Source organism: Mauremys reevesii, linkage group 12 (assembly GCF_016161935.1).
Source record: "Mauremys reevesii isolate NIE-2019 linkage group 12, ASM1616193v1, whole genome shotgun sequence".
In the NCBI taxonomy this organism is placed as follows: domain Eukaryota; kingdom Metazoa; phylum Chordata; order Testudines; family Geoemydidae; genus Mauremys; species Mauremys reevesii.
In genome coordinates, this window is record NC_052634.1 from 2,334,995 (window position 1) to 2,360,558 (window position 25,564).

At 43.7% G+C, this 25,564-nt stretch overlaps 1 protein-coding gene across 4 annotated transcripts in view; it reads left to right on the forward strand.

Moving 5' to 3' along the window:
- SIK3 (SIK family kinase 3) overlaps positions 1-25,564 on the forward strand; it is a 144,175-nt gene that overhangs the window by 89,685 nt on the left and 28,926 nt on the right. For 3 of the 4 annotated variants that reach the window (XM_039496220.1, XM_039496219.1, XM_039496221.1), the window contains exons 4-6: positions 7,476-7,637; positions 17,509-17,633; positions 18,642-18,765. In XM_039496220.1, coding sequence (XP_039352154.1) covers positions 7,476-7,637; positions 17,509-17,633; positions 18,642-18,765 — 411 coding nt within the window. The remainder of the gene's footprint in view (positions 1-7,475; positions 7,638-17,508; positions 17,634-18,641; positions 18,766-25,564) is intronic. The other variant, XM_039496222.1, reaches the window with a different exon arrangement.

The following is a 25,564-nucleotide window of genomic DNA, read 5'->3' on the forward strand; positions in this document are numbered from 1 at the left end:
CATTAGCATCTACAACACTGACGAGAATCTCGCATCTTGGTTTTGTCAAGAGAAATAGTCTACGTGTACTGCGGGCTGCCTTCAAATCCATTTATGTTCTGTGCTTTGGGTCATTCTAAGGTTGGAAATCAGAAGGTATAAGACAGATCTTTTTGTAGGTAAAATTTGCTTACCAGGTTTCCTTTCATTCAAGTATCTACTGTTTTTGGAGTCACTAGATTTACTGTGAATGTCTTTGGAGGAGTCTTCCTTCTCACAACAGCTGTAGTGATAACTCCCTACTATTCATTTACAGTGCAGCTACTATAAAAAGACTAAGGTGTTTTTGGAGAAGGGGAAAGGTTTAACTTATTCAGTGTTTTTAAAGTGACTTTTAATTTCCGTTGGTAATCTAGCCAAAATATGTGGGTAAACAGGCTTGGAATAGGCTGTATGCTTGCAGTCCTAACATGATCTCAAGAACTATGCTTCCCTTCCTACAACTGTAGGAGTAGAATATTTTTCCATCCACACAACATGGCAAAAATCACAGCAGGGTGCAGGGTGCATTGGTGGAACAGCCTCATCAATAATCCCATTATCTACTGTTATGGAACACCAGGGAGATCCCCTCTGTGCTAAATGTCTGTGTTGTGAGAGTTTTGGTTGCTCGTTTAATGCTCTCTGAGTATCTGTGGCTGTACAAGCTAAGTTTTAAAGTAAAACCATTGCACTGAACCCCCAAATAAGGGGGGAAAGTGCATAATGTTCTGTGTTCAGAAAATGTCAAGAAAGAGAAACCTTGCTCTGTATAAGGATCATTTCAGTTGTATCATATGTGAGGTATTGCATTATACATTTCTGCATACTGTAGGCTTTTCTGTATGTAAAGTGACTTGAAGTGATTTTTGAAGTCTAAATAGATTTTCAGAAGTTTTTCAAAATGTAACATTTTACACAAAGTGAGTATAGGATTCAATTCTTGAACTGGAAAAGGGATGATAATATCTGTAAATGGGTGTGGCGGTGAAGGGTGTCAGTATTCAAGAATGTTAAAATTCAAAAGCTTAGCTGTTTTTGTCCCTTGTTAGCTCTTCTGAGCTGTAGTCCTGCCTAGCCTCAGCCAGAGCTGCTGGACTTGTCTACTTGAGCCTTCATTAGACAGGCTCAGTGTGTGCTGAGAAGCCCTCCAAATGGCCCACATGTAAACGAGGTCTTTGACTCAGCTGAGATTGATGTGATCATTCATTTCAAGAATAAACGCAGCCAGGCACAACAGTGAGCAGGAACGCTGGAGAGCTGCTTGTGGTTTGTTGTAGGGTCAGAGCACTGCAGAGCACGTTATTGTGTTCTGTGCCCCATACACGTTCCATATGCACACAAGCTGGCAGTTTGACAGTGTGAACAAATACATGTACCTGTTAAAGGTAGGTCACGTTTTTGTTCCACCTATCTTGACAGCATTCCTTTATCTGCGAGGTCAAACAGAAAATAGGCTAAACGCATGTTTCCGTTTCAGTTATTTACTTATTAACATTAACATTAATTAACATTGGTCCTGCTAGTGAAGGCAGGGGGCTGGACTCGATGACCTTTCGAGGTCCCTTCCAGTTCTAGGAGATTGGTATATCTCCAATTATTATTATTTATTATTATTTATAACAACAACAACAAAAAGCGACAGAGTCCTGTGACACCTTACAGACTAACAGAAGTATTGGAGCATGAGCTTTCGTGGGTGAATAGTGGGTATTCACCCACGAAAGCTTATGCTTCAATACTTCTGTTAGTCTGTAAGGTGCCACAGGACTCTTTGTTGCTTTTTACAGATCCAGACTAACATGACTACCCCTCTGATACTTAACAACAACAAAAATACTCTGCAACCCTCAATTACAAAAATGAAGTTGAGATGTACTTAAAATAACTCACAAGATTCTTTTCTTCAAATATTTATTATTAATACCTAGCTCTTTTATATAGGGCTTGTCATCAGTAGATCTGCACAGCACCTTCTGTAGCTTGGGGAAGTATCGTTATCCCCACTCTACAAATAGGGAAACTGAGGCACACAGAGAGAAGTGACTTTCCCAGGTCTCTCAGCATGTCATCGGCAGAACCAGGGCTAAAACCCAAACTTCCTGGGTCCAGTGCCCTTATCCATTGTCATCTTATTCATTGACGTAAAATAGGTGGATAGTATGGCAGAAACTCTCTCTCACTGTGTGCATCATCTAGCACAAGTGAACCCTGAGCTTTAGGTGCTACCATTATACAAATGTAAGATGATGCTCCTGACGTGCCAGTCATGGAAAGGGGGTTGGCTAGAATGTCAGGCTCTAAGACCTTTTAATCACAAGTACCCTGAAGGCTTTATTAAAGTGTCACATGTCCTCCATGTGATAGATCGGTATTATCCTCTTTTTACAGATAGGGAAGCCACTTGCCTAGGTCACGCGCAAGGAGTGTATTGTTGAACCAGGAATGTAATCTGCTGAATACCAGTCCTGTGCCTTATGCCTTTTCCCATTGGGCCTGATCCTGTTTCTGTTTAAGTCAGCAGGAGCAGGATTGGTCTCTTGATGTTAGATCTATGGAGGACAGTGACTGATCCTTTTAGAAAAGAACTTGAAGTGGAGTCACATAGGGCTTTCTGGTCAGAAGATAACACTTGAGGATCACATTGAATGCCTGGGACTCAGCAGCAAGAGCCTGTGCTTCTGGATTTGATGCACTTAGGACTAAGGTGGCTAGGCCCCCAGTTCAACGTTCAGGCCATGTGTGACCTGCCTTGCACAAGAGATGTTCTGCAGACTAAGCTGGTAATGGTTAATTTCAGAATACAGTTGCCTTCAGTGGTATGTGAAGTATTCTGTAGCTTCATTGTTTTTATCCTTCTAGAGCCTATACAGAAATGTCAGCATTTCTGCAAATGCAGTGCCTACGTGCAAAGCTCAGGGACGGGCCTCCACTCTGGCTTTCTCCATGGAAGTGAAATTTCACATCTAAGCTTAAAGGAATTTTTGCAGTCTAATGAAGCAGTACGAGCTGAAAGAGGAGACAGTCCTATGTGCAGATGGGTCTGAGAGAGTTTCATTTAAGAATCAAACTCTGAAGTGTTTATTAAACCAAAATGTGTGTGTAAATCTGAATGTTAGGGTAGAGTTCTAAGAAATGATGCCTAAGGAAGCTGAAAAACAAATGGTAAAAATGGCAGTTGTCATAGCAGAAGCTGACCTGAGTGTGGGGTGACAGGAGATTGCCTCTTATGCAATCCCAAACTCCGTCCCAAAATCTGTTTCTGTTAATAAACAAACTATGGTCTTAAATTACAAGTCATGTCGTCTCTCCAGTCTGTTTGTAAGTGGTGGTATCTGATTGACATAGTTAAGATTGATTGATTAAATTTCTTAGAACCTGAATAGAAGAGCTGAAATCTGTACAAACCGAAGTCCTGAAATGGCAATTGCTTTCTAGATTGTGAAATGTGGTTTTAACGATGACCGAAGTACAGTTTCTATTCTTGCATGTTTTCATCCTCATTGGTATTTGAATCTGGATAGAGCATAATATGCTCATGGGAACCTTCCAGAAATAGTCCTTATTGAATAGTTAGTTTGATTTCTTGCCTTCAGTACTGATGCTTGAGAACCCTTTTAAAATGCACATGTGAATTTTCAGTGTTGAGAGACCAGAATCGGGAGTTTTGCGTTATCAGGTGTGTTTACTACATTTGCAAATGATGTTTCCAATCCTGCAAAGACTGAAGCACATGAGTGATTTGATTTGCTTGGGACATGATCCATAGCCTGTTGAAATCTATGGGAGTGTTTACATTGAACCAGGCTCCATTTGTCAATGTGACAACTCACATGAGTAAAGAACCTACGGTAAAGCTTAGTGCTTAATGGGATCTGTTGGGACTACTTGCGGTAATAGGCAGTGCACTTGGTAGGAAATGTTTGAAGGGTCACATCATAATAGGGGATGTATCCCCTTCCAAGACTAGCTGCAGATGTGCTTACTACATACATGGCTGTAGGAATAAATAAAACTTAAATGGCAAGTTTTTGGGGGAAAATTAATCAGACTCTGTCCAACTGCATTAGAAATCAGGCCTCAAAGAAATGAATTACTCTTCATCAGAAGCAAGTAGAAGTGCTTTGATGTATCTTTGTAATTAGTATTTATTGCAAGACAATTCTGTCTCTGGTATTTTAATTAATGGGTGGTTTGGCAAAGCAGCCGCCTGATGGGAAACCTTCAGAAGTGGTTTGTATTTATTCTCCAGAATGGACTTCTCTTTCAAGCTCTCTAATTAATGCAGTTAATGAAGTAAAATATATTAAAGCAAACAGGCCTTGGACTTGGGGGCCTTTTGCAGTTCACTTAAAATGGCCTCTGGAAATGTGGGAGGATGTGATGTCAAGCCTTCATTTGTTACATTTCCTGGCAGAGTACATTCATAAAGCATCATTACAAGGGGTCAGTGATTTCTGTCTGCTTTCAAAGACTGTGTGATGCTGGCATCCATCCTCATGGGAGTGGGGGGTTGGAGAGCATTCCTGTAGCCTATCACACTGTCTTTCTGAACTCCTTCTCAAGGTGTCTGGGCGCTAGCAATTATATGTTCTCTGAAGTATATAGAGACAGGAGGAAGAAGGAAAAGTACCCATGCGTTTTGTTTGGTGCTTGGTTAATCTGTTCCATAACTTGATTTTTAGCCCCACTATGGTGCACAGTGCTGTGTAGCTAACCTGGAGGAGATGAAGGATAATGGGCATGTCCTTAACTTCTTTTCTTCTTGCTTTGAACAAGAAAGTCACAACTTAAAGCTAGTGAATGAACGCTCCAAATGTCTCAGAAGTTGACGCAGTAGCTTGTTTTCAGTAGGTCCCATGAACTGTATGCCCACTTAGCGTTATTAATTTACAGTAGCTTTTTCATATCTCAAGCAGTAGTTATGTTCCAGCTTTTTAAATCTGATGAGGATCTCTGAAACACATGAAACAAATGCACTATTGTGTAGCTGTAAAAGCAGCAAAGAGTCCTGTGGCACCTTATAGACTAACAGACGTTTTGGAGCTTGAGCTTTCGTGGGTGAACACCCACTTCGTCGGATGCTGTTCCTGATGTGTAGCTGTTCCTGATGCATGCTATTGTAGATAGAGAACGGGCCCAAGTTAGGATAATGGTATAGGGTTGTCTATGGAGTTGCTCTTCCCACTTGTAAGGGAAACATGACAACTTGTAAATATTGGGATATTTGATTAGTGTGCCTTAAACCAGGATTCCTCATGCTTTTTCAGTGTGGTCCCCTTGTGGGAAATTCCTCCTACCCCATTTGCAAATCATGCAACACTTAGGGTGGTTCCTTACAGAGCAAAGAAATATTAGGAAACTGCTTTGTTTTTTCTAAAGTTTCTGATGGAGGCTCTGGCTCTTGTTTCCTCTCTGTCTCCTCAATTACCTAGATGAGCATGGAATGCCTGTAGTAGAAGATAGAAGCAAGAAGGTGGAGCCACTATAGTATAACCTGCCCGTTGTTCAGACTGTCTCCAAGTGCTCTGTGGACGTTGAATGATCCATGGGTCACAGACTGAGAACTGCTGCTGTAATTAAATAGGAGAGGTAGATTTTGAATGCTACTTTGCTTGGCGCAGCCTCAAGGAAATCTCTCCTTAGGCTCTTGAGAGATGCTTCCCCTTGACAGTCTCAGTTGCCTACAATAATCTAGCTGCTTTCCCCATCTCGTTGTCCACCTTTCCTGCCCTGGTGCACACTTGCGGAGAAGCATCAGGGTACTTGGCTAGACCTGTGGACTGGGGTTTGTATTTCTGCCAGTTGAAATTCTCTCTCCAAAACTGAGAGCCAAGTAATTTGACACAATTCCTCTTGGGATGAATCCTGTCTTTTTAAAGCTTTATCCTTGTCAAGGTGTTTAAATGTAAAGTGTATTGATTTATCTTGGCTTGCAGTCATGCCACCTCCCATTCTGATCTTATCAGCAAAGGAGGGTCAAATTGGGTCAGTATTTAGACAGGACATCTCCAACAACAAGCCCAGCTTCAGCAGATGTGACATTGAAATGAAATTCTTAATTTTTTTTAAGGTCCTATTCCAACAAAATGTCGAAGTAGCCAGACTTTCTCCAGGAGCAGTATTTACCTGACTTTTGCAATGATGAATTAGTTATGCAGAAAGTCTCACTCCATGACACTTGTGCAGATACATAAAAACGTGAATGTCACTTATTAAAACAGCAAACACCTAGAAATTTGAGGAAGCATTGAAGGCACAGGGTGGCAAATTCCTGGATACAAATTTAAAAGTGTTCCTCACTTCAGTAATTATTGTAGAAATGAAATACATCTGGGCATACATTAGGGAGTTGTACTCCTATTCTTCCTCTGTGTTGTAGGGTTTAGTCGAGGGATCAGCAACCTTTCAGAAGTGGTGTGCCGAGTCTTCATTTATTCACTCTAATTTAAGGTTTCACGTGCCAGTAATACATTTTAACGTTTTTAGAAGGTCTCTTTCTAGAAGTCTATAATATATAACTAAACTATTGTATGTAAAGTAAATAAGGTTTTTAAAATGTTTCAGAAGCTTCATTTAAAATTAAATTAAAATGCAGAGCTCCCTAGACCAGTGGCCAGGACCCGGCCAGTGTGAGTGCCACTGAAAATCAGCTCGCGTGCCACCTTCGGCACACGTGCCATAGGGTGCCTACCCCTGGTTTAGTCACGAGAATCCTGTTGATAAAATATGAGCCTTTATATTGTAGGAACATGGGTCTGATCCACTCTGGCAATTCCTAAGGGCCATGCAGTTCAGGATCCTGTTTTTGACGCTGGCCAGCACCAGATGGTTCTGTAGGGAGATGTGGGATACTCTGCCAGTCTACCCCCCACACACGTTAGATGGTATCTTGGACTCAAATAGAGATTGGATTGAGCCTTGCGCAGAAGGCTTAATACTTCCAAAATGTATCTTTACTTGTACAGCTGAGTGTAGTTATTCGCTAAATGTAGACCAGCCTCCAGTCTTATGACACTTCTCTTGGCTTGCAGACAGCATGAGTAATTGTCATAGTGACATTTATTAGCCCTAACATAACTCCCAGTCTTGCACCCTTTGAGTCAGGAGGACCCCAGTGTAGGCCCAACCCCTTGCTGGGTGGTTTCTTCCTTTCCTCCTCTGATGACTGTGTGTGTGAAAGTGCAGGAGTTAGTCCTTAGTCCCCATGAAAACATGCCCCTTGTAACTGAAAAATGCTCTTCTATTCTCAGTGAGTTTTAGCACTCTCCAGTAACCTAAGCATTAATTGGACTGAAGCTTGTACTTCTTAATGGAGGGAGATTATGTCACGGAGAAATACCGCTCATTTTATTTTTTATCCCTCTACATTTCTTGTTAGCAGTACACCAGGTGCCCATTTCCTGCCTGTCTTCCCTGTGCCAATAACCATTTGTTCTATTCTTGGTCCCCTACAGATCACCTGGTAGCCCATGGACGGATGGCTGAGAAAGAAGCTCGGAGAAAGTTCAAGCAGATTGTAGCTGCTGTCCACTTTTGTCACTGTTGTAACATAGTTCACAGAGACTTGAAGGCAGAGAATCTGCTGCTGGATGCTAACCTTAACATCAAAATAGCAGGTGAGCTGGGGGCTAGCAGAGGGGGAGTAAGGCAACCGCTGTTAAATGGAGGCACTCACTGTTTAAGCTATTCAGAAAGAAGGAAGCACAGTGCAGTTAAAGGAAACTTAAGATTTCTGTGTGGCCCAAAGCTAGCAAATGACAAATTATAGAGTAATGAGGAGTCCGGTGACACCTTAGTCTGTTAGTCTTTAAGGTGCCACCGGACTCCTTGTTGTTTTTATGCATACAGACTAACACGGCTACCGCTCTGATAAATTATAGAGTGTTGATTTATATCCCCCTTCATGCTGCTAAAGACTGGGCTTTTACTCTGCAGGCAGTCCTGGTGTTCCAAAAGCTATGGTGTTCCAATCCCCTTTCCAAGGTGCGAGACGCAACTAGAGGCTGACCTCGAGGCTGAGTCCTGTTCTCAGGTTAGGGTTTCTCAGAAGTGGGGCAGGGTGAACGACAGGCAGGGAGTGTGGAAAAATAAAGGCAAAGTTTAGGGGTAGAGAGGTGAGAGAAAATAAAGAGATTTTGGTCAATTCCGTTCTCTTCGTGTTGAAGAGAGAAAATCACCACAGTAGTGTCTCCCTTAGCAGTATATCAAGAATGGAGTGGAAAGCTGAAGACGATCCAACAAGGCCACATACACGTTTCCAGCAACGGGCTCTTTGCACAATGATAGGAGCCTCTGTTGTTCTGGCATGCGTCAGTAAGTCCTGGTGGAATGGGTGGATATTTTTCAGCTAGCGTGCCTTCCAGTAACACCCACGTTTCAGGCACTCTCTAAACTGTTGTCGCACAAACCTTCATGTCTGTATTGCTTCCCAGTATGAAAATGTCTGATCTGTCCAGCTCCACAGACTTGCTACCAGAGAGGCTGAGGTCAGTATACTGCCTAAACTCTCTGGGCTTAGCTCAGGATACACCAGCTAGTCCTTAATGTCACTTAGATACATGTGAATGTCTGCTCAAAACAAAGGCAGGTCTTGTATCCATTTGGTCACCTCACCATACAGGTTTTCCCTTTGGGATGGTTAATAGCAACCCATTTAATTCCATTGATGCATGGATCCCAGCAAATGCCAAAGCTGTGGAAAGAGCTCCATGCTGTCCTGATAAATAGGCATCCATGGAGAGCACCTCAGTTTCATCTTTCTCTCCTAGCCCAGTGGCCGGAGTGTAATGCTAACAGCTGCTCCGGTGGTGGCACATATGATTGATGTCCAGTGTGAATGATTCCTTTCTCTGCCTCCCTGTGTATTTATTTTTCCCCTCTATAATGTGTGTGTGCATTTTCCTTTTCAATGGTTAGGTGAATATCCATATTGTAGTACCTGGCAGGGCTGAAATAGTGAAAGGTTTGTCAGCATTTTAATTATAGAACGCCTTTTAGAAGGATTTATAACTTGACTGAAACTTACTTCAGGCTGTGACTTGGCACAGAACTACTCAGTCTGGGAGCAATTTTAATACTGACCTGATTTACCAAGTTTAGAAACTTTTTTTTAGTGAGCCAGCATCTCGAGATGTACATTTTCTAGGTTTAAATCGCAGTATTTTGGTCACAAGTCTGGCAAAGGAATTAAACTTTCTTTACAAATATGTTGTTCCTAGTCTTTTTGCTTATCACTGTTTACAATTAAGATATTCTTAGAGCATACAGTGGCATGCGAGATGGAGACGGAAAGGTGAACAGCCCAAACCTGCATGGGTCACAATGCTTGGAGCAGGGAGCCAGAGGTGCTGCTGCAGGGCTGGGCTCATGTTCCAACACTCCTCTGGGTGACGGTCTTTCCATGACTAGAGGGTCCCCCTGCACCTCTGCCATGAAATTAACTAAAAATGCATGACAAAATCATAGCCTTTTTTATGATTGATGTATATTCTTATGTCTGCTATATGCAAATACACTTACAAATAATTTTAGGCCTTCTCTTTTATGATGAGTGGGAAAAATTCCTGCATGTACAATTCTTTTTAAAAAAAAACTCTTCAGAAATAACTTTGGCAGAATCTGAAATGCGTCTGGATTCCCTGAAGAAATGTCCATATGAACATGCTGACAAGTTATGTGAATGTTTGAAAATTGTGGAAACTTTTTTAACCTAAGGAAGCTGGAAACTATTCTCCTTCCCAATCTCTGCTCCCAGAATGGTCTCTAGAAGATAGTTCCCACCCATGTGGTAGTGTTGTTTTACTTGGCAGGGAAACTTGGTAGTGATTTGAAGAACAGCCTGGAAAAGCTGATTTACAGTACAGGATTTTCCAAGTATTTAGTTTTGTCCCTAGATCCCATCAATTATAATTTGACACCGGTGATTCTGTTAGGTCAAGAACAAAAAGTGGTAGCAGCTGATCTTTTTTTTTCTTGCAGGACCCCCCCGAACGAATACTTGAGAAATACATAGAACTGTACAGACAGGATGAAAGATAAGCAGAACCTTACTTCCAAGCCCTTTAACAATCTCTAAGTTAAAAACCTCTTCCCTGTGAGGCAGATGATGATATTACTTCTATAGCTCCCCTCAGCTGAGTGTTTCAAAGGGCTTCACAAGCCCCCATGTGGTAGGTCTGTTCTTTATTCATTTCACAGACTGGGACTGAGGCACAGAAAGCTGAAGTGACCTATCCAGAGACACAGCGTCACTGGCAGAGCTGGAAATAGAATCTAGAAATCCTGTTTCCCAGTCCCCTGTTCTGAGTACCAGGCTACGCTGCCTCTCAAAGTATACAAGATAAAAAGGAAGCAAAGGGGTGATTTGTGTAGTTCCTTTTGCGTTGCATGTGTAGCTCTGTGGGAAGTAGTGTGCTGTGAGATAGTTAGTGTTGTCCAAGTGTATTATGTCTGATCTTTGGCATAATATGCAAAGCAATCTCCAGCTTCTGCAGTTTCACAGGAACTTGCAAATCACTCATTGGAGGGTAATGGGAAAATCCCCAGTTCCTGCCAGTGTGAACTTCCTAGTGAGCTCCTGTTGCTCTATAAGCTGAATATACCCGAAAAGATAATGGAGCAAATAATTAAGCAATCAATTTGCAAACATCTAGAAGATGATTAGGTGATAAGTAACAGTCAGCCTGGATTTGTCAAGAACAAATCTTGTCAAATCAACCTGATAGCTTTCTTTGACAAGGTAACAAGCCTTGTGGATGGGGGGGAAGTGGTAGATGTGGTAAATCTTGACTTTAGTAAAGCTTTCAATACTGTCTCGTATGACCTTCTCATAAACTAACTAGGGAAATGCAACCTAGATGGAGCTACTATAAGGTGGGTGCAAAACTGATTGGAAAACCATTCCCAGAGAGTAGTTATCAGTGGTTCACAGTCATGCTCGAAGGGCATAACGAGTGGGGTCCCGCAGGGATCAGTTCTGGGTCCAGTTCTGTTCAATATCTTCATCAGTGATTTAGATAATGGCATAGAGAGTGCACTGATAATGTTTGTGGATGCTACCAAGCTGGGAGGGGTTGCAAGTGCTTTGGAGGATAAGGATTATAATTCAAAATGATCTGGACAAACTGGAGAAATGGTCTGAAGTAAATAGGACGAAATAAGGACAAATGCAAAGTGCGCCACTTAGGAAGGAACAATTAGTTGCACACATACAAAATGGGAAATGACTGCCTAGGAAAGAGTACTGCGGAAAGGGATCTGGGGGTCATAGTGGATCACAAGTTAATATGAGTCAACAGTGTAACACTGCAAAAAACCGAACATCATTCTGGGATGTATTAGGAGGAATGTTGTAAGCAAGACAAGAGAAGTAATTCTTCTGCTCTACTCAGTGCTGATTGGACCTCAACTGGGGTATTGTCCAGTTCTGGGTGCCACATTTGAGGAAAGATGTGGACAAATTGGAGACAGTCCAGAGAAGAGCAACAAAAATGATTAATGAGGGAAGATTGAAAAAATCAGGTGTGTTTAGTCTGGAAAAGAGACGACTGAGAGGGGACAAGATACAGTTTTCAAGTACATAAAAGGTTGTTACAAGGAGGAGGGAGGAAAAATTATTGTTCTTAACTCCTGAAAATAGGACAAGGAGCGATGGGCTTAAATTGCAGCAAGGGAGGTTTAAGTTGGACATTAGGAAAAACTTCCTAACTGTCAGGGTGGTTAAGCACTGGAATAAATTGCTTAGGGAGGTTGTGGAATCTCCATTGTTGGAGATATTTAAGAACAGGTTAGACAAACACCTGACAAGGATGGTCTAGATAATACTTAATCCTGCCATGAGTGCAGGGGACTGGACTAGATGACCTCTTGAGGTACTTTCCAGTCCTTTGATTCTGTAATGGGCTTTTGTATGTGGCTTTGTGTTCTTTTTATGGTTGAATATTGGTAAGTGCAATACTGTTAAGTAACTGCCATTAAGTAAAATGCAGTAACAATGACTGGAAGTTGGGAGTGCTGCTAGTCTCATTTGCAGGTGAACAGAAAGCACTTTCTTAAGCCTGCAAATGTTGTTTCTGCCTCGCTGCCTAGCTTTCTTCTTCCCATGGAGGGGTTTTCTCCAGTGTATCTTCTCAAAGGGTGAGAGTCGGAAGTTTTTGGCAATGTTAAAGGCAGAACTTGAACAAGCTCCTCCCCACCCAACTGTTAACCAAAAAAAAAAAAAAAAAAAGTCCATAATCTCCACCACAAGCTGCAGCAAACCTCAATGGCAAGTAACCAGAACTACAACCATGTCCAAGCTGAGATTTTTGGGGAAACCATCCTGGCTGGGATTGTCCAAATGGCCTTGGGAACTAAGCTCTAACCCCCGTGGGTCCTCTGACAATCCGAGCCTACATGCATCACAGGCTTCTCTTTGCTTGCAGTCAGAAAGTTCACCCAGGGGTTGCAACACTTGGTAAACACCAGGGCCTTCCTGGGAGCCACTTTCAGAAGAGGATCTCATCTGTAAGGCCATCGCTTAACAACAATGCCCGTCAACCTCTTCCTCCTTCTGAGGGCAAAAACCGGTTATTGTACAGATATTATGTCCCCTTCTGGTTCTAGTGCTCTCTGGAAATAGAGCTAGAATATACCACAACTAGTCCATCTCGGAGTTCCTCCTCCTAGCCTATTGCAGGGCTTCCACTGCAGTGGCTAACAGCTTCTAGCTGATTCAGATAATAAAAATGGCTTTCCTAAGACCCCTTCTCACAGCTGCTGTGGCTACATTCAGTCCTAACCAGTGATGAGAGTGCTCTGTTGGGGTTTCCCTTTTCTTCTGTTTGTGGACAGCATCCTGGTTCCGCTCTAGTAGGTGGATCTGTAGGCAAACCGGTATTTTTCCTTAGTCTGTAGCAGTGCTCATTGACTGTAAGTATGTTTGTTTAAAAAGCAGAGTGTTGCTTTTAAAATCCTCACACACACAGATATTCCCTCCTTGCTCCACACAGCTTTAAGAGGACTGTTTCCTCCCCACATTTGACCTCAGTTCATTAAGCACAGGTGGGTTCTGGAAAACTATTTCCAGCCGTTCAGCAGGATTTCATATCAGAGAGAGCCATCTGATTCTAGTTCACTGGAGAGCTGAAAGGCATGAATCATTGTGGGGTCTGAAATGCTGTGCAAAGAGGAAGTTCTTCAAAGTGAGTTGTTTTCCCCATTGAAGCCCAGACACAATGCAAAATGAACACCCATGCTCCTAGGCTCCGCTGGCTGCCTTACCTACATGTCTGATTCCAGAGTCCTGAGACATTTCTTCTCTTTGTTGTACTGATAATTTTGGTTCAAGAGTAGCAGCGAAGGCTAGCAACCATGAGCTTTCTGATCATGCTGTTGAAGCAAGGAGGCATTTGTGTTGTTTTAGTCCCAGTTACATATGTGCCTGGGACTATCTTTTTGGTAGAAGTGACAGTTAAGATCACTGTTTCTACAATAGCTGGTTAGGTGTTCAACTAGGACCAAAGCTATTTAAAGCCACCTAAACGTCCTACCAGACCTAAGTTATTCAACAAGTGTTTCTTCTGTCAAATGAGATGCTCTGATTTAAGATGTCTTTGGGGGGAAAAATGTGTTAAAAATGGACTGTGAGCGGAGAGGTGCAGGCATTTAAAATCTGCCAGCAGTACTGGGTGGAGTACTGAAATAGCTGATACTCTGAGATGTTTATACCTATTGTTTTGTGTCTGAGCTGAGCAACGTCATTGAGTTCTGCACCCACCTGTCACTTGCATACATGGCCTGAGTCTTTTAGACTTGCCAATAGCCTGTATGTGCCACATAGCAATGTGCCTGTGATGCATGTAGGCTCGGATTATCAGAGGACCCACAGGGGTTAGAGCTTAGTTCCCAAGGCCATTTGGACAATCCCAGCCAGGATGGTTTCCCCAAAAATCTCAGCTTGGACATGGTTAGTTCTGGTTACTTGCCATTGAGGTTTGCTGCAGCTTGTGCTGGAGATTATGGACTTGCTCATGTTAACAGTTGGGTGGGGAGGAGCTTGTTCAAGTTCTGCCTTTAACACTTTGAGACCGGAGCTGTGGTTGTGTTGCCTGTCTTGTTCTTTCATTTCCTCGGTGGGTCATCCTTTCTCCTCTCTGTTCCCCACCCCCGATTCTCAAGCTGCAGAGAGCTCACTGTGAATAATGGTAATGGTTCCTAAGAATGCTCTAGAACTCTTCGGGACACATGGCCGTCCTGCAGAATATTAGGGGTAAAAAACCAAACCACATCAGCTTGCTCAGAAGGTCAGCTAGCTACCGAAGTTTCAGCACATGCCAGTTCATTTGAGGGAAAAAAAGCATTTCAGCTTGATTGCACATGCGGTGGTGTTCAAGGTGCAGCCTACTTTTGTAGGCTTTAGTGCTTGCCTAGCAGTCGGAGTTCAGTGACTTGCCAAGTGTCCCACAGTAAGCACGAGAGCACATTTCAGAGGTTTGCAGAGGTGGACTTAAGAAGCTCCAAGCTGTGTGCTGTTTCTGTGAATCAGCCCCCTTAGGCTGAATGTTATTGTCTTTGCCAAGCCAGAGTAATTTATTTGGTTCTCAACATTGTGCAAAACCCAAGGAGTTGGCAAGTGATGGGCCGAAATTAATTTGTGTTTATTAAATTAATCTGTTTGCTGATTTTTGAAGTAATTTTTGGTCTTGAATTGTACTTATTCATGTGGTGTGATGTACTACAGTAGCAACCACAAAGTACCGGCCCCCCTCCATTAATAGAAATACAGCCCTGGTGTTTTTATTCTCTGTAAGATGACGAGCAGTTGACTGAAGGGTGGGATGAGGATAAAGTGAATGTATTCTTTCTTTTTAAGTTAGTGTAAACTATTGTCAGTTATCCCCTACCATGACCAGCCCCCATCAGTTAGCTGGCTAATATTTTTGTACATGTCACTGTAGACGTTTGAAAGAGAAGAGGGTAGTAGTCTCATGGACACATCCTGGAGAGAGCTCTCTGAAGAAGGGTCAGCATGGGAATAGGCCAAGATCGCTGGAGAACCGGAAACGCTTGGACGGGGACGGGGAGGAAGGTTGGCACTGGGTTGGAGGGTATGTAAGAACATGGTACCATCAAAGTTAAATAGGTTTCTTGTGCAGCGTTGAGATACTCTGGCGATGGGAGCTATGGGAAGCCCTAAGATGGCTGCTTGCCATTGTTGGTTCTTCTCATAGTTCCCTCTTTGAAAGATGGAAGGCTTGTCTGATATGCTCGGCAGTCGTGTGCGTCTATCCAGATGCTAGGGCTTTCGGTGTTTTAAGCCAGACCTGCATAATTCTGCTTGCCCCCGGGGAGTAACTTTTGATGAACAAGTAAAATAAAACTTTTTTTTTCCATTATCAATCACAATTTTTAACCCTGGGTAAGTAGATTATGTGCTGGGGTGGGGAAATGTTCATGACAGTTTTGCAAAATGAAAGTAGAAAAAAAAATCTTCACAGTGTGAAGGACTGAGCTCATCTCTTGGTATCTCTGCATCTTGAATACACCTTGCCACTTCCATAAATACCAAAGGCCAATTTCTTTTCCATTTCTCCATATTTCTACTGGTCTGTTGGAGAGCAGATTTTAACCTAGCAAAGTGCTAGGTTGAGACTAATTCTGCTTGAAGTACAAAGCTTGGAGCCTGTGTTTCGTTGGTGCTTTGGCCAAAGAAGTTAATGTTATCCCCCATGCATTGCATTTAGGGGGTCAAAGTTAATCTTATTAAATTCTTCATAAGACATTTTTTTTTTTACTAGCTGTACTCTATCTCTTGCACCTTGGTGCCCTGCTTCTTTATTCACATCGAATTTGTGAGACAGGTTATTTCCTCACTGGCTTCCCTGCTTTTACACCATCTCTCTCAAAAGCCCTATGTGGAGATATGCTTCTCATGCAACTACTATGAAACCAGTGTGGTGCTGAGCTGGGCCCTGGTTGGTATGCATTAATGTCATTCATGCTCATACTGGGGCATTATTAGCATAAACAAACAAAGGCAAAGCAATTTGCAAATAAGCTTTGATAGTACTCCGCTTGTAAGGTGTTCCTGTTTATGTGGCATGTAAACAGCACCATGCTACTTCGTTTTCTTTTCCTTGACTGGAGAGAGAAAAAGGGAAGAAATGGTTAATGATGCCATGTTCTGGGTAGAGCTCTTCTTCCTGATGCAGTGCGGGAGGGGAACCCTTAATATCCATTGAGCTGAAACAGTGTTGTATGCATGAGATGCAGTCCTTTGTCTCCCAAATTCCACCCCTTTCTCCACACATGTGCAGACACATGCAGAAACCACCTTGGGGATTTGGACAGCACACTGGAGGTGGCAAAGCAATCAGTGTGGAATGCTGTCCTCACCCCAGAGCACAAATGCTGTTTGAATGATTGGCTGGCTGGCCAGTTTGCCATTTGGTTACCAAGACTTTTCTCTTAACTTCAGTCTCAGGGTTTACTGTTTGCTGTTCTGAATGGCTGGATCAGTTTGCAGAGCTGTCGTCTATGGGCTTGTCTACACTGGCACTTTACAGCGCTGCATCTTTCTTGCTCGGGGTGTGAACCCTCTCCACCACCCCCACCCCCCGAATGCTGCAAGTTTCAATGCTGTAAAGTGCCAATGTAGACAGTGCACCAGTGCTGGGAGCTATTCCCCTCCTGGAGGTGGGTTTTTTGTAGTGCTGGGAGAGCCGTGCCGTGACTACACAAGCCATGTTAAAGTGCTACCACGACCAGCACTTTAATGTTGCCAGTGAAGATGTGCCCTATAACTGGGGCTTTCAGGTTGCCAGAAAAGAATCAAGCACTTTCTGGCAAATGAAAAACCCAGTTTTCCCATTTTCTTTGCTTTATATCTTCAGCTTATCTTGGTTTCAGCAGCTCTAGCTGTAACACCTGCTCTGATCATGAGGGTGAGATTTTTGAAACTGACAGCTGGGAGGATGGAGGCCAGAAACGGATGTAAAATCTTCATTGAAATCCTAATGCTAAGTCTAATGGCTAGAACACGTCTCTTCTGCAAGAGCGGATATGTGTGTCTGATAAATGGAAGAAAAACACCTCTAGTAAGAACTGTGTCTATAATAAGCACGATGGCTGTATTTGCAGATTCTGACAGTCCTAATAGTGCTAAGTTCCTGGCATTTTTAAGGAGGTTAAATAAACTATGCGTCTATGTTATGAGGCAAATACATGCTATTGTCAGCATTCTGCCTGCATTGTTTGTTTGTTTCCTATATCCCCTATTAAAAGCTGCAAATTTGCTGGTTGGGTTCAGCTTCACTTTAGTGCACAGATCATCTGCAGCTCTTTGTCCTGTCTCGGATCCAAGTGGCAGTCAGCCATTGTGGGATTGCACGTGACTTCACTGGACTGTATCTCTCAGCAGTTGGCTTACACAAATACCATCTGATGCTTACAGCAGTTGGAATGGGTCATGTACTCCTTGGTTAATCGATTCTCTCATTATTCTTTCAGATTTTGGGTTCAGTAACATCTTCACACCTGGCCAGCTGCTTAAAACCTGGTGTGGGAGTCCCCCCTACGCGGCCCCCGAGCTCTTTGAAGGGAAGGAATATGACGGGCCGAAGGTTGACATTTGGGTATGCAGTGAACATATCCGTATTTTGCTTTGATCTCATATCCCTGCTCTTTATATGTGGCTTTGCTTCCAAAGCACTGAATTCACTTCTTGTAGGAAGGGCCCTATTTGTGCAAATAGTGTTACTCAAAGAAATGTAACTTTTTATTCCAGCTATTAAATTGCATGCTGCTTGTTATAAGGCACTGTACTTAATATTTTAGGAGTTGTCTAGAAATATATGTACATTTTGATTTGGTCTTAAAAGAGTTAGAGTCCCTTAATACTTAACAAGCAGAATAGCCAGCTTCTCACTGGTACCTGGTTTGACCTGGTGTAGTTATCTGTAGCAAGTAAAGATCATATCCCTCAGAACAGAGCATTTAAAGGGGCACGATGAAGGCAAAAGGCCCAAAAGAAGAATGCTAGCAGCTGCCTTCCCATCCCACATCCATTAGTAGTTGGACACAGTCGCCCTTACTGGTAACAGCTCTGCAAAAGCAGGGCTATAGCAGCCTTACAATCCTGGTTCGTTGCCATTCTGGTGTGGCCGTGCAGTTCCTGCCATCCCTCCGTTTTCCTGGCCGGATCGTCTGTGCGCTTTAAGAAGGGGCCCAGGAGGGGGGGCCAGAAGCACGGCATGAGTTAAGCTCTGTGTGGACGTACAGTTGCCACAGAGCCACAACCGAATGTAACAAACTGTGTAACTCTATTGAACCAAGTGGATTTACAATGGGGATGATAGTTACATAGAGTCTCCCGTTGTGGTTATGGAGGGCTGGGATTTTAGGATTGTTGCAGCCTTTGTTTTTGAGGCCTAAGAGCAGGCCTATCTCAGGCTTATCATTTGAACAGATGTCTTTGGGAGGTTGCGCTAGGGTCAGTTTGGGGCTGCTAAACGGTGACAATATCCTAATTGTGTTTGCGTTCTTCCAAAAGCTCCACTTGCTGCTGTTCCCTGCAGTCTGCAGAGCCTCTCATGTCCCCTTCGACAGTGCTAATGTGTGTCAAATCTTTGTTTTGAACACAGAGTCTTGGTGTGGTCCTGTATGTGCTGGTCTGTGGTGCTCTGCCCTTCGATGGGAGTACTCTGCAGAATCTGCGGGCAAGGGTGCTTAGTGGGAAATTTCGCATTCCATTTTTTATGTCCACAGGTAAGGCCAGATTTGTTTGCACTGAGGTTTCTTAAACTTTGTTCGCAGGCACTATTCAAGGCTCGCTGCTCTGAGTGTCTTTGGAACAGTTGAGCTTCAATACCGGCTGGCTGAATTTATTTATTTTGTTTCTATCTTCAGATAAAGGACATTTCTACCCATCCAGTAGCTGTATGGGTTGAGCACTGATATCTCACATGTAAGCTGTATTGATTTCTGAATTTCTGAGAACTTCTAAATCAATTTTCTTTTGAAAATTTCAGCTCCCATGTATCTAACCTTGCATATCATAGACTGCTGTCAATATATGACTAAAATATTAGTGAGGGCAGGTTTTTAGTGGAAAGTCTGAAAACACACCAGGCCCTAGGAATCTGGAATCTTTTACTATTTCTCCCTAAGGCAGGAGAATTTTGCGGGCCCTCTGGTAAGTACTATTAATAATCCTGAATTTGTCTTCGTTTTCTGTGAGAACTGCCTTGGGTACATGTCCTCTTACTGGACATCGATACGTGGGCTGCTGGAATGGAGCGTGTTCTGGGCTCAACAGAAAGAAATTCTCCTGAAAGATTAGCTTGGTCCCATTTAAAATAAAAGCACGTTCTCTCTGAAAATGGCCGTGTGTTGGATCTCCTTGTCTACAGCTCTGTGAGTAGCGAGACACCTGCTTTTCTGATAGCTAGTTACTGAGCAGCTTGATTTTTTTTCTATTTTTGTTCCTTTAGGGTAGGTCAGTAGTTAAATGTAGCATAGGGCTAGTCCAGAGCCACATTGCCGTAAAGCTGAGCTGCACTGCATTCCTCGAAGAGCCTCACCTGTGAATGTGTGAAAGGGCTCCAGTCTGTTTCTTTGTGCTCAAACATTTAACCTTTAAAAGTCAGTTAGATCTAATTAAATATGTTGCTGACTTTATGTACATGCCAATATAGCTATTGGGAACTGGGAGATATCCATAAATTGATCTTCACTTCCTTTTCCAAGTGGTGGGAGGCTGCAGGGATTTTTTAAAAATCCATTGCTTCACTAGGTAAATGGGACTGACATGCTGAGCAGGAGTTTGCAGATAGTGTTTTCTTTCCCTCTCCTCCTTTCCCCCCCCAGCTTTCTCGCCACACATACACATTAGCTGTGTGAAACTACAGTATCCTGCTTGCAGGTAGGAACCATGGTCTGTGCAGCCTTCTTCAAGGACTGCTGCTAGGGTAGCACATTCATGTGCGTAACTCCCATCTGTCTCAGGACTGGCCTCATCTGGTTCTCTTTCTCACTGCACTTCAGTGACCACTAGTGACCTGGTTCTCAAGAGCTGAAATATCCCTGGCATCGTGAAAGCTGGAGGAGTGTCGTGCATCTGCTGGAGTATGTCCAGAGCGGCTTGTTGTCTTAGACACTATCCTGCAGACTTGCTAAGTGAGCCTTTCGCATACATCAGTCCTGTAAATGACACTTGTACAGTACACAGATGACTTAGACATGAGCTTTCATTATTAATGAGCCATGCTCCCTTAATAAAGCTGTGGCGTTTAGTGTGTTAATTTAGGGTTGAATGTTCCTTCTCACAGACGCCCTCAGGAGACTGGTTTGCAGATTACCACAGTTCTGTCTGCCGTAAATTGTTAATGTTAGTTGCTCTGAGTGCATTTTAAGTATTTTGTTTTTAATGCATGTCATCTTGAGGTCACTCCTGATCTTCCCACGGTACCAGACAGGACATAAAAATACTGAAGTGCCATGCTGTTTCCATCAGTGTTTTCACCTTGGCAGGGCATGCTAGTTCACATTCATGACTAATTGTCTCAAATACACTGGTTGCTTTTCAAGTACCAGAGGAGTCATTTGGATGCACATTGGGAAGAGACAAAAGAAAAGAAATGCCTACTTCCTGCACACCCTGAACCCTTCTCTTATCTGCATGCAGAAAATACTTTGAAAGCCAAGTGGGTGAGTTACTTCACCAGGCTCTCATCTTTGGGAATCTGGGGTCAAAAGATGAGTTGAGAGGCCTTGTCCTACTCCTGTGTACAGATTTGCTTATCTCTCATCTTCCCTGTACAGTTTGACACCACTGGCAGTTGCTGCTTATGTGGAAGCCAGGACTGCACAGTCAGAGTTGGGGAGGAGATTAGCACAAACATAACTGCCCTAAATTGTAGGCAGCTTGTACCAGGCTTGTCTACAGTTAATTTAATCTCTCTGTCTTTCACAAACACCAGTTTGACTCCAGTTTTTAAGTAGATACTTAGCTGCAGGTGCACATGTGAATGCTTCCTTTCTTGTACCTTATATTTTAGGTTGGCTGATAGTGAATTTTATTTCCACCACAGTCCCCAACTACTCGATAGCAGAAGTTTGGAACTAATGGTCAGATCCATGTTGCAGCTGGGAAACTCTCCCAAACTTTGTATCACTAGCAAAGTGATCTTCGCTCCCAAAGCTTCCTGTAACAAAGAAGGAGTAATCCCTTCTTGGCATGGTAGCTATGCCACTGGGAGCCATGTTTTGCCCTCCTACATTGAGGATTTGTCTACATGGGGAAGCTATTTTTGAATAAAGGAAGGTGTGAATTTAAAGCACGGTAACTATTCTGCACCAGCTCCCATGTGGCCACCCTTACTCTGCACTGCCTGCCTTTGAGCAGGTTAGGTTAATCCATTTAAGAACTGGCTTAAGCTGACCCGCCACAGGCACTCCTCGTGTGGTATAAGAATGTCTACATGGGGAGTTGGTGTGGAATAAGCTCCCTGTGTGGACACTTATTCACACCCTGGTTTATTGTGCAGCAGCCTCCCTGTCTAGACAAGCTCTTGAGTGGTAACTTCATAGTGCTGTTCATCACAACTACGGGGCCAGAATCTGGCCTGAAATGTTAGTACAAGAGAATGCAGCTTGGAGAGAGACTTCAAAATAACGCTAAATGAACCCCCTGTAGACACATACCTCCAGAGAAGCAGGTAAAGCGAGTCGCCTTACTTTGGACATTAATCCTGCAGTTCTGAGCTGTGCTTTGGGCATTCAGAGACGAACATCCATTCAACCCTATCTGTGAACGAGAGAGAGCTGACAAACTGGCTGGAAATGAAGCAGGCTTACCCTTACAGAAGGCTGCAGCCTTAATCACAGTTAGTTAAATCTTGGGCAGTTCTTGGGCCACCTGGGGTTAGTGTAAGGGGCAGGGAAAGGGAATGCTAGATTCATGCCAGTAGCCAGAACGGGGGAGGAAATCCTTAAAAAAAAAAAAAACCCCACTTATTGTTCTCCGTTTAGTTCCACTAGAATGTGCTAGACACTGCAGAGGTCAGGACAGTCGCCTGAGGGGCGTAAGAGCAGCATAGAAAACTGTTTGACTTAAGTAGTGAAAAGACCAAGGGGATGTAAAGTGAAGTGTTCAGCATCTCCTGTAACTTACATGTGCCTTAGCCAATGCTTGGGTGGTGCTAAAGCTTTCCGTGTCCTTGCGCGACCGCGCTGAAATACTGCTGAGAGGGAGTAAAACTGAGGCGGAGCATGTTGCTCTTTCTAGTCTGTTGCTTCATGATTCTTTGCCATTGTCGCATAGGTGGGTAAATAACTTCGCTGCGGTCCTGGCTCTTCAGAAGAAGATGATGATGATGATGATGATGCAATTCCCTAGCCTCTCTCGTTCGGGAATGTGAGGGAAGGTTTTATACGGGTCACTAGCTTTACATAACGGCTTCAGTTTCCAGGAAAGCGGCATCCATTTTTACGTGTGCTGTGGGAAGGCATGTTACCAAAGCCCCTTCACGTCAATCCAAATGTTTCACTTAGCTTTAGACTTTTTGGAGTTTATTGAAACCAACGTCAGTTATAAGCCGCACTCATGCTAAGCGCTCTTTCGTGGCCCCATGTGCTAGGCAGTTCCCATCAACAGATCCCCCTAAAACGGGGGCTGGACTGGGGGAATAGGGCATGTGGTTTCAGGTTGCTTTGCTCTCCAGGAGGAAGAGTGGAATTTAATTTCTGCTCTCTGGTTGGGCTGATTTTAGCAACACAATCCCTAAATGATGTAGTTGATCACTTCTGGAGACTTGGGTCCAAACCCTGACCTAGGTTCCAATGGAGGGAGGTTTGCTGATCTCATCAGAGTTCCCCATTTTTCCAAAGCATTTCATTGTTAGGCATAATTCACAGTAGCTGCCTATAAGAGGTTTAAGCCTGGAATAGCAGCGGGTGCTGCAAATCCAGACTCAGGAGCACTGTCAGAATTTGGGAGAGAAGCTCAGTTACAGCAGAGCAGCTGCAGGTCAGGGCTGGGAGAGGTGGGAGGGGGCACTGGAGGAGGGACAGCCTGGGCTTTACTGCAGGTCAGTGTGTGTGTAGGAATAGACCCAGCAGGGGCTGCTTTAATGCAGGATCAAAATGGATTGGCAGAGTTTGGGGGGGTGGGGAAGCTTTCCCAGTTCCTGCCGACACTGGGCCTGTCTCACCAGCCTTCTTGATACACTTGTGTGCGCACGCACACAATCTGATTGCGAATGCTCAGCATGGTACTGTACTCAGCCTCTAAGAGCAGATCACCACCTGGTAGTTGCAACAGTAAAGGGCATGTGTTTAAGTAAAGGAAAATTAATTTTCAGTGAATAATTGCGCTGCCAGAGAGAATAGAGCTCTCCAGTGGACAGTATGGCTGAATCATTGATTAGACTTCATTGTGACTTAACTACAAGCAACACAACATAAACATTTTATCACTGGGGCTGCAAGTAGCATCATTTGTAATGTGTTTGGTGAATGCAGCATGCACGGCTACTGCTAAAGCTGCATGCTAAAACTGCTACGGCCTGGCTTGATAAAACCCTGGCTGGGATGATTTAGTTGGGGTTCGTCCTGCTTTGAGCAAGGGGTTGGACTAGATGACCTCCTGAGGTCCCTTCCAACCCTGATCTTCTATGATTCTATGTGAGGAGACACCATTCACCCCTGAGTTGAGTTAATCAAGAATAGAGCTGTGTGTTAGAGACTGAAACAGAAGCCAGCCAAAAGGCCCATCTTCGATGTGCTGGGCCTAGTTCAATTCCTTTCAGGGCTTCAGGCTGGATGATGAGGGGGATTAATTGACATAGCATTTAATATCTGACTCCTAGTATGTTGTGATCTCCCAAGCCAGCCTTGCAAAGTGGAAAGATGCAAGCCACATCAATGTCAAGATAGCAGCTGTCAGATCCAAAGTAATTGTGGCAGAGTACAGGAGCACAGCAACCCCTTTGGGAAGTCAGAGTCCCTGGGTTAACCCAACAGCCACAGATGATTATGGTACCTTCCTTTGTTTAGGTTGGTTTCTTAAAGAAGTTTTCTCCTAGGCTCTTAAGCCACAATACACTGGAGTTGTGCTCTGAAGAGCCTGTGGCTGGAGACAGGGAAGCCATTGATCTTAGCTCTATGTGAATGACTTTCTCATTTGGAGCCTTTAATTCTCTTAAACAAAGAAACCCTTCTCCTTGTTCTGGTGCAATATCTCTGCAGGATGGAGAGTCACAAGAAGCCTGTCCGGTCTCTGTGTCTCATACAGTTTAGCTTGCCTACTAAATCTGAGGCTTCCCAACCTGAAGCTTTGAGTATCCAGAGCTTAACTGCCACCAAACCAAAGATAAGCCAGTGAATTCTAAATGTCACTGTCGTTTATATCGCCACCCCACACGCTCTTGATTCCTTGGCATGTACTAATCAGTGACTCCTTCAGTTATTCCTTTTGGCCCACTTACATGGTATGTCACAAAAACAAGGGAAAGCGGATAAATTAGTCTAATCCAGGAATGATGCATGGGATAACGCTGCCAAGGCAAGAAGCCATGGAGAGCTAGTCAGTCAAGGGACCCCTGTACGGAGGGTTCACCAAAGATGTGGATTCGGAGAAGAAACCTGGCTCTTGCATGGGGAGTGGCTTAAAAGAAAGTGCAAAGCCACTTTTGTGTCAGATGTAGGAGCATCTGATGGTCTGAGATCTTTGCAGTGCACAGCTGGGCGAGGAAAGGACAGAGTGGCACCCTTAACTACATGTCCTTGCTCTGGTTGATTTAAGTTAGAGCCTTAATATTGTCTCAGTGTTTTTGTTTCATGAAAAATAATTCCCTTTGCCAGAAGCAGATGTTCCAGAGATTTAATAGAGGCATTATTTCCTCTTCCTTCTGGTCTTTCTCCAGACTGAAGCCCTCTTTGAAGTCTTAGTTCACGAGTGACACATTGCAGACAGGGAGAGAGCGGGAATGCCTGGAGGGGTGGACTGAGCCATTTGAAAGGGCATGTTGAGCAGCTCCATGAGTATGAGAACAGAAGTGGCTGAAGAGCTGTGTGTAACTAGTATTGCTTTACAGGTGCTTAAACTGCCCTGGTTCCTGACTCTCCAGCAGATCCCTTCTGAGCCTCCTGGTTAACAAGTGCCTTGTGCTTTTGCTAAGCACTGTGCAACTTCATGTGACCATGAAGAATTCATGGCATTCTCTGCCCTCAGCCTGCAACACTTGAAGTGACAGTTCAGCCACACCAGCTGTCTCCTATTAGTTTAACAATGAAGGGTTTAAAGAGAGTTAATTTCACCCTCTACCCCTCCTCTGTGCCTTGCTTTAGGAGTCCTAGGAGTTCTCGCTGGAACAGTCCCATGATGGCTGTATTTGCAAGGTCTCGTAATGCGTACGGCAGTGGTGACTGCGCTGCCCTGGCTGCTCTTCAGTCTCATTCGTTTCGTGTCTATGGAATGCCTGTTTGTGTCTCTGTTAAACTCCCACAAAGCCCCATTCAGATAAACATTCTCTTTAAACCCACTAAAGCTGTAAAAAGTGTATCA